General features: G+C 47.0%; 1 protein-coding gene across 1 annotated transcript; it reads left to right on the top strand.

Moving 5' to 3' along the window:
- The first annotated feature begins 4,392 nt into the window (after nt 1-4,392).
- On the top strand, nt 4,393-6,060 carry LOC110924203. The gene has a single exon (XM_022168238.1). The coding sequence runs from the start codon at nt 4,393-4,395 to the stop codon at nt 6,058-6,060; it is 1,668 nt and encodes a 555-aa protein (XP_022023930.1).
- Nucleotides 6,061-12,708: the final 6,648 nt, after the last annotated feature.

Below are 12,708 nucleotides of genomic sequence, written 5' to 3'. Positions count from 1 at the left end.
CGTTACCAGCAGAGCCCAGGGATTGCCCACTGGACTGCAGTTAAGAACATCCTTAAGTACTTGAGAAGGACAAAAGATATATTCTTGATATTTGGAGGAGTCAATGAGGAGCTCACTGTAAAATGTTACACTGATGCTAGTTTTCAAACTGATCGAGATACCTCTCGCTCACAAACGGGTTTCGTGTTCACTCTCAACGGAGGAGCTATCTCATGGAAAAGCTCCAAGCAGAGTGTTGTAGCTGATTCTACCACGGAATCTGGGTACATTGCCGCATCGGATGACGCAAAGGAAGCTGCTTGGATGAAAAAGTTCATAATTGATCTCGATGTGGTTCCAAGTATCATGAAACCCATCCAGATATTTTGTGATAACACAAGTGCTATTGCTCAAGCCAAGGAGCCTAGATCACATCACAAACCCAAGCACATTTTGAGAAAGTTTCACTACATACGTGAGATTGTGGAACGTGGAGACATCGTTATAAGCAAAATTGACACAGATCAAAACTTAGCTGACCCATTTACTAAGCCAATGACTCAAGAGAAACATGACCGTCATATGGACGCTATTGGGCTTAGATTAGCTAGTGAAATGTTTTGATTTAGTATTTAGATGTACGAACATCAAACAGTTGTATTCCTGTATTCATTTTGATTTACTAGTTAAATGCAATTCTTGAATCCTACAACTGTGTTCGATTTTGATATGTTTAATCCGTGAATCTTGTTGACGACGGGCCAGTGTGGGAGCCCACTTTGCCCGCTTTGGGCCTTTCTCTTTGGAAGCCCAAATACTGAAAGGTCCACTAAACAAATTATCCTTGCTCACCAAGGTCCCTTCCAAGTTTAAGCGGGAAAACAGCTAAGAGGTTGCAGGCTCATTTAATGTCTGATAAGAGAGGCATCCGGTCACTATCATCGTACTCGTCCGGCAATGCATTAATGAAGACGGATATCGCACCGTTGGGGGTCAGACACGTGTCTGACCTTCCCAAGGCATTATGGTTACCGTTAGATAGTGTGGGAACATTTCTCTTGGAGATAAGGGCATGCTATTATATAAGAGGGTATAAGGATAAGGCAAAGGCAGGTAGAATCTCCGGCCATTATTCTCATTCACTACTCTCATTTACTCTTCTCATTAACTCCGACCAACATTCCTCGTATTCACTACACACAACATATTAATTAGATTCACACCAAGATAAGAACTCTCCGGTGAATACCTTCATCGGAAAACGTTCCTCTTCTTCATCCGGCAAGTTTACTTATTCTCACGCCGGAGCTTGGTCACGGATCCCCCTCCCGGGGTCCCCCGTGGCGAGGCTAACGGTTTATTATTTTGTAGCAAGCAAGGACAGGAGCTCTCTACGTCAGCGAAGATCCAGCCGACGTCATCCGGAGGATTGGGTATTCGACATTGGCGCCATCCGTGGGACATAGGCCTGACCGGTGTTCCCACATTAACATCCGACGTTCAGAGAGCAACTCACCCTTCCAGAAACAGCATGGCAACTCCACACAGTTCACGTGTCACCCAAACGTCCCAAAATGATCTGGAGAAAGTCACTGTGGAGGATATCACTCATGAAGAAGGTAACGAGAATCTGGTAGAAAACCTGGAAGAAACGGAGCATGTCACCCCTGGTTTCGTGGCCATGTACAGGGAGAAGATAACTAAATATCTTGACGATCTAAAGAGACAAGAAAAGTTAGACAGCCTCAGAGCCAGACTCTCTTTTGACACACCTTCTAATCAAGAAGGAACGAACCCCCAGAATAGGGGCAACAATGGGGACCAACTGGAAACGTTCATGACAGCCCGGAGGCAGATGTCTTCCGAAGAGAGAGAGGACTTGATCATCGGTCAGAAACACAAGGAAAAGGAGAAAGACGACTCAGGTGGCGTTGGTTTGGACCAACCATATCTACCACGAGACCTGGCCGAGGTCTCAAAGTTCACAAGGAGAATATCAGAGGCACCCATGCCTCCCAAGACAAAGCTACCCCCAGGCTTTGACCGCTATGACGGAACAAGAGACCCAGAGGATCATCTGCATGCCTTCCGAGGAGCAGGGCAACTGGGAAGGTGGCCCATGCCAGTATGGTGCCACATGTTTATGCAGACTTTAACGGAAGGAGCCCGACTGTGGTTTGATAGCCTCCCCCCAGGGAGCATAGACAGCTACGAGGAGTTAAGCGAAAAGTTCCTCAGGAATTTCGGCCAACAAAGGAAGGTGGTCAAGAATCCCAATGAAATCCTCCACATCAGGCAAAGGGACAATGAGCGGATAGACCAGTACATGGAAAGGTTTGTCAAAGAAAGCATGAACATCAAGGATGTCCCGGAGGTCATGAAAATTAGTAGCTTCATAAACGGACTGAAGCATGCACAACTGTGTGAAAAGCTAGGAGAGGAGTTCCCACCTTCCTTCGATAATCTCATGGACACGGTCAGGGCTTTCGTCCGGGGAAAGGATACGGTCAGCAAGGCTAAGGAAACGGACACTACACCCCGAAGGGCTACCCCAACAGCAAGACCCCTTGAAAAAGGTACTCCCTATTCCCGAAAGCCTCCCTTTGATAGAATGTTACACGACAGGGCAAGGCCCTCATACTCCCCCTACAGACCCCGAGGGAGGGGCCCTCCCCCTTACCCTGGCAGCTTCACCCCCCTCGTCAAAACTCCAAGTGAGATACTGGCCACAGAAAGAGTGAAGAATTCTTTCCCAAGGCCACCCCCCATAAAGCCAGGTCCCAAGGCACAGCCAAACGAATACTGTGAGTTTCATAAGGGCTTCGGGCACAAAACCGATGATTGTATGTACCTCAAAAGGGAAATAGAGGCTGCGGTGAAGACGGGAAGACTGGCCCACCTGGTCAAGGAAATCAAAGAAGGGGGAGGGGATCGTAAGGGAAGAGATGCAAGAGAGCCTGGGAGGGCAGATGTTGATATGATAAGGAGGAGAAATGAATTTGATGTTACCCGAAGTGTTAAGGCCAGGATCCTAGGCTCTCCAACTGCATGAAAACTCCCATCCTCATGCCGTACTTGGAAGAAAGCGAAGTACAACGGTTTCCGCTGAATATCTCAGCTGTGATAGCTGGACACAAAGTGTCTAGAATACACGTAGACGGAGGATCCGGCGTCGAGGTAATATATGAACATTGCTTCCTCAGATTCGACAGAGATATAAGAGATAGACTGGAGGAGGACTCTATCCCGTTGGTGGGATTCAACAACAGTGTGTCACACCCTCTGGGAAAGATCAAGCTCCCATTCACAGTTGGTGTAGGGGATAGGGTCCGGACAATCAATTTAACCTTCACTGTAGTCAGGGCACCCTCCAAGTACAACGCGATTTTGGGAAGACCTGGGATTGGAGATCTACAAGCACAAGCATCTACTCCTCACGGGGCTTTGGTATTCCAAACACCAAAGGGGCTTGCATGGGTTAAGTCAGCCTACGAAGTGGTCTCTTCAGTATCCAAAGGGGAGGAACCCGGGAAGACCCAAGGGAAGAAGGTGGAAGAATGGGTCCTTTGTGATAAGTTCCCGGAGCAAACAATCAAGGTGGGAAGCCACCTAAGTGACAAATGCAAGAGTGCCCTGAAGGAGTTGCTCCTCCATAACCTGGACGTGTTTGCATTCCAACATGGTGACATGACGGGGATTCCCAGAAGCCTGACGGAACACCGGCTCAATATTTTCACATGGACGAAACCAGTGAAGCAAAAGAAGCGGAGCATGGGGCCAAACAAGAGAAGGGCTGCTTGTGAAGAGACCCGCAAACTGCTCAGGGCGGGGATAGGCAGGGAAGTCAAATACCCATCCTGGGTTGCCAACCCAGTTATGGTTCAGAAAAAAGATGGGGGATGGAGGATGTGCATCGATTTCCAAGACTTAAACAAAGCATGCCCCAAGGACTGCTACCCCCTCCCGGAGATAGACACCCAGGTCGACTCCCTGTCCCAGTACCCACTAAAGTGCTTCCTAAATGCCTACAAGGGATACCACCAAATACAGATGTCAATAGAAGATGAAGAAAAGACCGCTTTCATCACCGATGAGGGAACATTTTGCTACACTAAGATGCCCTTTGGTCTCAAAAATGCGGGGGCGACATATCAAAGGTTTATGAACACCTTGTTTAGGGAGTAAAGGGGAAGGAATCTAGAGGTGTATGTTGACGACATTGTCATCAAGAGTCTGACAGAAGCAGCCATGATAGACGACATAGCTGAGACTCTCAACACAATGCAGGATGTAAATATGAAGCTGAACCCCGGGAAATGCTGTTTCGGGGTAGAGGAAGGAAATTTCCTGGGGGTGATGGTAACTAAAGGAGGGATAAAGGCAAACCCAGAGAAGACCTAGGCTGTGGCTGAAATGCGCTCCCCCAGGTCCTTGAAGGACATCCAACAATTAAACGGAAGGCTGATTGCGCTAAATCGTTTCTTATCAAAAGTGGCTGACAAAACCCTCCCTTTTATGAAGGTATTAAAAGACTGCCTCCAGACCAGCAAATTCAACTGGACCGCCGAGGCCGAAACCGCCTTTCAGGAAATAAAAACCTACATCTGCAAGCTCCCAGCGTTAGCCACCCCGGTGCCCGGGGACCCACTGCTCCTTTACCTATCTGCCTCTAAGACGACCATAAGCGCGGTCATGATGGTGGAACGGGAGGGGAAACAGATCCCCATATATTTCATCAGTAGAACACTTAAGAGGCCCGAGGAACGGTACATGCCTTTAGAGAAATTTGCATTAGCCCTAGTCTTTGCGTCTCGGAGGCTCAGAAGATACTTCCAAGGGCATAAGGTCACCTTAGTAACTGATCAACCCCTCCAGAAGGTGCTTAGAAAACCGGACCAGTCAGGGCGACTGGCTAAATGGGCCGTCGAGCTGGGAGAACACTCTCTGGAGTTCAAGCCCAGGACAGCCATGAAGGGACAAATACTGGCCGACTTCCTAGCAGAAGTACCCGAGGACGAAGAGAGGGAACTGCAAAGGTGGGAAACTTTGGAGGAAGAAGAAAAAAAGAGGGGGGACGAGGCCGTCTGGAAGCTGTTCACCGATGGAGCATCTAGTGAAGAAGGGAATGGTGCAGGCATCACGTTGATAAGCCCCGAGGGGGTTGAGCTGACATATGCTATAAGGTTGGATTTCGAAAACACCAACAATACCGCCGAGTACGAAGCCCTCTTGGCAGGAATGAGATTGGCACAGAAGATGAAAGCAAAACACGTGGAGGCCAGTACCGATTCACAGTTGGTAGTGAAGCAGTATCAGGGGGAATATGAAGCGAAGGATAGCATCATGGCTCAGTATGTGGCGAAAGTTAAGGAGACAGCTAAGGCATTCAGAACCTTCAAACTGGAATACATCCCTCGAGGGAGGAACAGAAAGTCTGATGCACTCAGCAAGTTAGCTTCAGTAGCATTCGACCACCTCGCGAAGGAAGTCAAAGTAGAGGTCCTGACATCCCCCTCCCTGGACGTTACGGAAGTGGCCATAGTCGAAGGTGCCCAAGAAACATGGATGACCCCGATCATTAAATTCCTCCGGGACGGGACCATACCTGAAGGGGAATGGGCGGCCAGAAAGGTAAGAGTCAAAGCCCTACAATATGAACTGATTGGGGAAGAGCTATACCGAAGGTCGTACCTGGGTCCGTCCCTAAAGTGCATAGACATGGAAGAGGCCGAATATGTGATCAGGGAAATGCACGAGGGAATCTGTGGGATGCACTCAGGACCAAGAACGGTTGTAAGAAGGGCAATGAACGCAGGATTCTACTGGCCACGAATGTACGAGACGGCATCTGAAGAAATCAAGAAGTGTGATAACTGCCAAGTACATGCACCAATGACCCACCAACATAAACACCCCATGGTCCCGGTCTCGACATCTTGGCCATTCCAAAAATGGGCCATCGACATAATCGGGCCTTTCCCGGAGGGTCCCGGGGGGGTCAAATACGTGGTGGTGGCCATTGACTATTTCACTAAGTGGATCGAAGCGAAATCCTGGCAAAGATCACCGGAGATCAAATGAGACGGTTCGTGCTGGATAATATCGTGTGCAGATATGGGGTCCCGAAGGAACTGGTGAGTGACAACGGGGTGCAATTCGCCGGGAGACCCTTCAAGCCATGGTGCGAACAAATGAGAATCCAACAGGTATTCACCTCTGTAACCCATGCCCAAAGTAACGGGTTGGTAGAGAGAGCCAACCAGAGCGTTATCAAAGGAATGAAGGGCAGGCTTGGAAGGAAACAGAAGGGCTGGCTAGAAGAACTTCCATTTGTGTTATAGGTATACCGAACCACTCCCAAAAGTTGCAATGGGGAGACCCCATTCAGCCTTACCTACGGGACGGAAGCCATGATCCCTGCAGAGATCGGGTCTCAAACCGCCCGGATGAAGCTGAGGGATGAGGAGAACGAGCAGGATCTAAGAATGAACCTGAACTTATTGGAAGAAAGAAGGGAGATAGCAGCGGTGAAAGAAGCTCACTACAAAAAAACTCCTGGCAAGTTACTACAACACACGGATGAAGAAGCTCAACCTCGTCCCAGGGGACCTGGTCCTTAGAGCCAATGAGGCCAGTCTACAGGAAAATACCGGGAAGTTGGGACCCAACTGGGAAGGCCCATATAGAGTCACATGGGCAAACGGGAAGGGAACGTGCAAGTTGGAGACTTTAGAAGGAAAAGAGGTCCCCAGGACCTGGAACCTGATGCAACTCAGGAAGTATTACATGTAAGGGGTATGCCCCCAGGAGAAAACGGCCAAGGGCCACTTTTGTTGTGGAAAAACTACATGTATGGGGACTTTCCCCCCAGAAAGTAAACCTTTTGTAAACAATCTATGAAGGGAAGTATAAATCCCCCGAAGGTTTAATGAAAGACGGACGAAAGTGTCCCATTTTGAAAGCTGCGGGTAACCATACCTGGGCAGACGTGCCTATGAACACCCTTTAAATCTATAACTAGAACCAACAAACACACGTGTATGAGGCATTCAAGACATGCCCAAAGCCCGGCCGTGGGGCTAATAAAGGTCTAGCTAACCTAAAAAACGGACAAAAGCAAGTCAAAAACATAATATCACATTATAAACTTGTCCACCGATTGGCCTCGAACAGACAATCACAGTTTAACAAAGCAAACAACAAAGAACAAATAGTGCAAATACACTCGTATACAAAAAACTACGAAGAGGAACCTGCTTTATTCGATACAAAACATACGTACAAAAAGAAGCCCCAATAACTGGGGCAAAAAACTAAAAAGATTATCACAAACACGGTAAAGACATAGCTCCTCGCCAAAGCAGCTTGAAAATCCCCAAGGAATCACCAAGCTAGCCTCCGATATAAGCCCCTGCAAAATAAAACAAACAAACAGGCAACAAAGCAAAAGAGGAGCTATACATAACCATAAGCCATACGATTAATGGTCAACATGGTCCCCAACACGAAGGACTATCCAAAATAAAGTCAAGCCAAACATACGAGTATCCTAAGGTAAGTTAGAGTTATTACAACCATATCGAAACTTGTCAAATGTTCAGAATTTACTGGGGATCACCCCCGGAAAGAGACGGCGGGGACGAAGGACCAACGGAGGAGAACAAGGCCTTCAGTTCAGCAATTGAGATCATGGGATGTTCAAGGATCTTGGCAAGGACAGCTGGGGTTTTACGCCCAAACTCCTCGTTCAGTTTGGACAACCTCTTCTTTGCCTTGAAGTTGTAAAGAGGAGTCTCTTTTCTGCCCAGGCCTTGGGCAGAATAAGCATAGCCATCCTTCAGTCCCGCCTGATAGCCAACATCCCTATAGGCCCTATAAACCTCCTCCAAACCATTCTTAAAGTCTTCGGATTGGGCAACAGCGGTCAGAAAGGCTCCAAAACCTTCAGTGATCAACCAGCGCTTCTCCCCAGCCAACCGTTGGTTGTCGTCTGAAGTTATCCCATAATCTGCATACATAGTGTTAAGCTGCTCCTGAGAAACGGAGCCAACCTCCTTCATATGCTTCAGCTCAGCAGCAAGCTCCTCCTTCTCCGCAATCAACGATGACATCTCCTGCTCCCAGGCCCGCTCCTTCCTTTCAAGTATAGCCCCAGCTCCCTAGACAAAGAACCAGTGAATATGGCAGTATGTATATATAAAATAAAAAAAAGAGGGGAATGGGAGAATACTACGCACCTTCTCCTCCTGTAACCTCCTCTCAGCGTCAACCACCTGACCCCTAAGTCCGGCAACAACCGATTGGGAAGCTTTAAGCTCAGCCTTGAGTCCCTCATTTGCTTTCCTCAGGTCATCAATCCTTTGTAGCATCCCAGCACCCCTAAAGAAGCCCTCACACAAGGACATGCTATACTGATCTTCAAAAAGATCATCCCTCAGGGCAGAATTAACAAATTTATGTGAAGGAGGGACAGCATGACTTAGAAAGTCTCGGGCAGCTTCAGGAGTCCCAATCACGGAAGAACTGGTTACCTTCCATTTAGGGACATAAGTGACGGGGCGAGCATCAGCAAACAAAAGGGCAAGGGGGGATCGGTGGGCAAGGCCTTCCTGAAAAGAAGGTCTGCTAGTCCCAGTAGCATGCAAAGGAGAAAGCTCATAAGCCGAGGAAAAACGAGCTACCCCCACCTCAGAAGTTTTGTCCCGAATACGGGAAGGAGAAGGACCAGTTGGAATTTCTATAGGTTCCCGGGAGCTCCCCTAAGAAAAAAGGGCAAGTCAGAAATAACGGGAAAAGAAAGAAGAAGAAAAGGGACTACTTACCAGTAACGGAGCACTCACCAAGCTCGAGGACTTTAAATGCTTGGACAGGGAACCCTTGACTCCAACAGGAGGAAGGTCAGAGGCAGCCTTGGAGGAAGGATGGAGCTTTTGACCACTAGCACTCCGAAGTCTCTGGCGAATGTTGCGGGGTGCAGGAGCCGGATGAGGGCTGACAGACTTCCTTTTACGAACCAGTTGTATCTCCACTTCTTCATCATCGCTTGGGCCGGAGGGATGAACAGGAGGAGGGTCGGGAGAACTTTCCTCCCCACCAGAAGGATCCTCCTCGGATCCACCCATGGCAACAGAGCCCCCTGCCTGGACGGATCCCCCGGCAGCCTGTGCCTCTGCATTCAGCCGGGGATCGATCTCATTATCAACCACATATTTCACATCCTTGGAATCACCTTGAAGAAGCCGCCACAAAGTTATCTCTACACAAGACACCAAAGATGACTAAGGGTCCCCAAAAGCATGAAGGAAAAAAGAAAATGATTGTAAGAAACAAACATAGAACAAAAAGTACCTTTCTTGCCAAAGAAGGCTCTTGGACGAACTGGGTAGGAAGGACTCAAACCACCCATAGCAAGCATCCCCTCCGAAAAGGTAAAAGCCCTTGTTGGGTTATCACACATTCTTTTCCACTGGACAGTCTCACTCGCAGAAAGGGTAGGAACCACATCCTCAATGGCAGCGTCAAGATCCTTGGGAACAGGGGACTCCGGTAACATAGCCGCAGAAACAAATATGAACCTGCACTTCCAGTCTTTTGGGTAGGTCGAAGTCGGCATAAAGCTGTAACAAGGCCTCGAAACGTTGTTTTGACGTTTAGCGAATGTAAACCAATCACCATCGGAAATTAGCCGATAAAACATGCAGAACAACGGAACAGAGGGTTCCCCCGAGATTGCGGCACAGGACAGTTCAAAATGAACTACCCTCATGAACCCCAAAGGGTGAATCTGCGAGAAATGCACGCCAAAATGACGGAGTAAGGAAATCTTGAAGGCAGAAAGGGGGTATCGGACCCCACAGGAAGAGAAGGCAAGAGTATAGATGGGTATCCTGTCCGGCGTGCATTCCGCCGATTCGTTGGGGCCGGGTAAAGAAGGGGAAAACTGATCTGGAATGTTGTATGCCTCGACAAAGGTTTTCAGGTCTTTCATCGTTAAAACAGACCTTATTGATGACCGACCTCCACGGCTCATGGTTAAGAAAAATGGTGAATGGGGAGAATAGTTGCAGAGAAAGAAAGAAGATTGAGAGGTTTGAATGAGAAATCGGAGGAGATTAAGGGAGGTATTTAAAGAGATAACTGCTGACGTACAAGTAACTGTCACATCAGCAGTCCTCTCAAAATTCAAAAACGGGCACGTGCAACTAGGGAGTTAACTCCCGCTACAGTTGATTCGGCGATGTAATGATGAATCAAAACTGCAAATAGCAACTGATCAGGAGTGGGCCCACCCAAAGAGAAACCGCCTCTCTTAAGCGGTTGTGATTCAGCCCCGGATCATGAGCCTCGGGCCTCAGAACCAGGGACTAAAGATGACTTGACGACGGGCCAGTGTGGGAGCCCACTTTGCCCGCTTTGGGCCTTTCTCTTTGGAAGCCCAAATACTGAAAGGTCCACTAAACAAATTATCCTTGCTCACCAAGGTCCCTTCCAAGTTTAAGCGGGAAAACAGCTAAGAGGTTGCAGGCTCATTTAATGTCTGATAAGAGAGGCATCCGGTCACTATCATTGTACTCGTCCGGTGATGCATTAATGAAGACGGATATCGCACCGTTGGGGGTCAGACACGTGTCTGACCTTCCCAAGGCATTATGGTTACCGTTAGATAGTGTGGGAACATTTCTCTTGGAGATAAGGGCATGCTATTATATAAGAGGGCATAAGGATAAGACAGAGGCAGGTAGGATCTCCGGCCATTATTCTCATTTACTACTCTCATTTACTCTTCTCATTAACTCCGACCAACATTCCTCGTATTCACTACACACAACATATTAATTAGATTCACACCAAGATAAGAACTCTCCGGTGAATACCTTCATCGGAAAACGTTCCTCTTCTTCATCCGGCAAGTTTACTTATTCTCACGCCGGAGCTTGGTCACGGATCCCCCTCCCGGGGTCCCCCGTGGCGAGGCTAATGGTTTATTATTGTAACAACTGCCACTAAAATCCATAATTAGGATGGTAATTAGGTAATAAGAAAACCCTAATTAAGAAACCCAAGTGATTCCGCATAAACCCTAAAATTTTCGTAACAATCAGAATCAGGATCAGGGCCCCTAAAACTCAGGGGGGGTTAAACCCTAGTGATGTTTATCTTCTAAATTGCTGTAGAAACGAAATTGATTCGTTTAACTTGCTCACCAAGGCTAGTTTGGACACGAAACAACCTAGGCTAAGAAATAGACCCGTCGCGCCACGCGACGGGTACAACCGTCTCTCTCGCGTGGCGCGAGGGAGTGTGTTTTTCAGATATAAATAGAGGGGATTGGCACTCAAAGTTCGGTGTTCATTCGACGTCCCAACTCTTAATACTCTCTGAGATATAGACGAAATAGTTCACAAACACACACGATTATCGAAACGCTGCCGCAATCAGGGTAATAACTCGATCGCTATTACGATTCAACGTCCGATCGATTATAACTATCCAACGATAGTCCAGGTGCTGCTCAATTGAGCTTGTACTTTGATTATTCGTCGTGATTTCGACTTGGATATTAGAGTGCTGTTCGAATTCGGACTATGCTCTGTTATTCGTTGTGAATCCGATTGAATTATCGAGTATCGCACTGATTAATCGTTGTGAAGGTTTAATCTCGTGAATTGTCGTAACTGCTGTATTAGTTACTAACCTGCCTGTGTGTGCATTGTGTTAAACTAGGTGAAATCAAGGCTAATCAGTAGGCTTATATCTATTGCTCGTTAATCTGCAATGTGAGTCATTCTTCTTTTAAATTGTTTTCTCACAGTTTGTGAGTAAGTATTACAATACCTCAAATTATTTTCAAGGTTATAATTACAGGGATTAAGTCTTTGTAATCACCAAATTACAGCTGGTATGTGGGGTATTGTGCACATTACTATTTCTATCACTCTATGTGAGTGAGTATTACTCTATGTGAGTGATTATTACTCTGTGTGAGTAAACCGTCACTATTTGGGGCAACGGGACCCAATAGTGGTATGACCACAGTCACAGATCCGGTCGAGTGACAAATACCCATTCTTGATAATTGGTTGATAGAAACATTGTAATCGCTCTTAATTCTGTAAATTTATAACTAACGGGTCGTTTTAGAAAATGGAATGATTCACTCAGTATTTCCCGCTGACAAAACCTTTTTCAAACATGTTTCAGGTGATCTGTGTGATCCAGGAAAAGTGCAGTAAAGCACTATCAAGCTCAGAGAAGTGGCTCAGTGTAAATAAATGAATAAAACATGTTTTGGAAAATAAAGATTTCTGTGTGAAATCAACTTATTGTAAATTATGGGATTTATCCCTTAAACTTTGTGTAATATATTAAACGAGCATATATTCCGGTGAAAAGATCCTGTTGTAAAAAGACTTCCGCTGTCGCATAAATTAAATACCACGGGTACCACTGAAATCTGCATCGCGGGCCCCGACTCCGTCCAGGGTGGGTCGGGGGCCGCGACAGAAAGGTGGTATCAGAGCTAATAATTAAATTGAGCCACTGATCGAGCCACTGATTAAGCCTAAATTAAGCATTTGGACTTAATTTAACTAATTGTTATTCGGTGATTATATGTTGTATTAACTGGTTATTTTAGTGACAGTATGGGTAAGCAAAAGCTGTCTGCTATCTACCACAAACTAGATGTGGCATCTTCTTCTAGAAACCCAGTAAACCTAGAAGAAGGAA

The sequence above is a fragment of the Helianthus annuus genome, chromosome 17 (assembly GCF_002127325.2).
Source record: "Helianthus annuus cultivar XRQ/B chromosome 17, HanXRQr2.0-SUNRISE, whole genome shotgun sequence".
Lineage (NCBI taxonomy): Eukaryota > Viridiplantae > Streptophyta > Magnoliopsida > Asterales > Asteraceae > Helianthus > Helianthus annuus.
Note: the sequence above shows the minus strand (reverse complement) of the source record. Positions and strands in the feature narration are given on the sequence as shown.

Coding starts and splice junctions, on each gene's coding strand:
- LOC110924203 (XM_022168238.1), top strand. CDS start 4,393: ATGCGCTCCCCCAGGTCCTTGAAGGACATCCAACAATTAAACGGAAGG.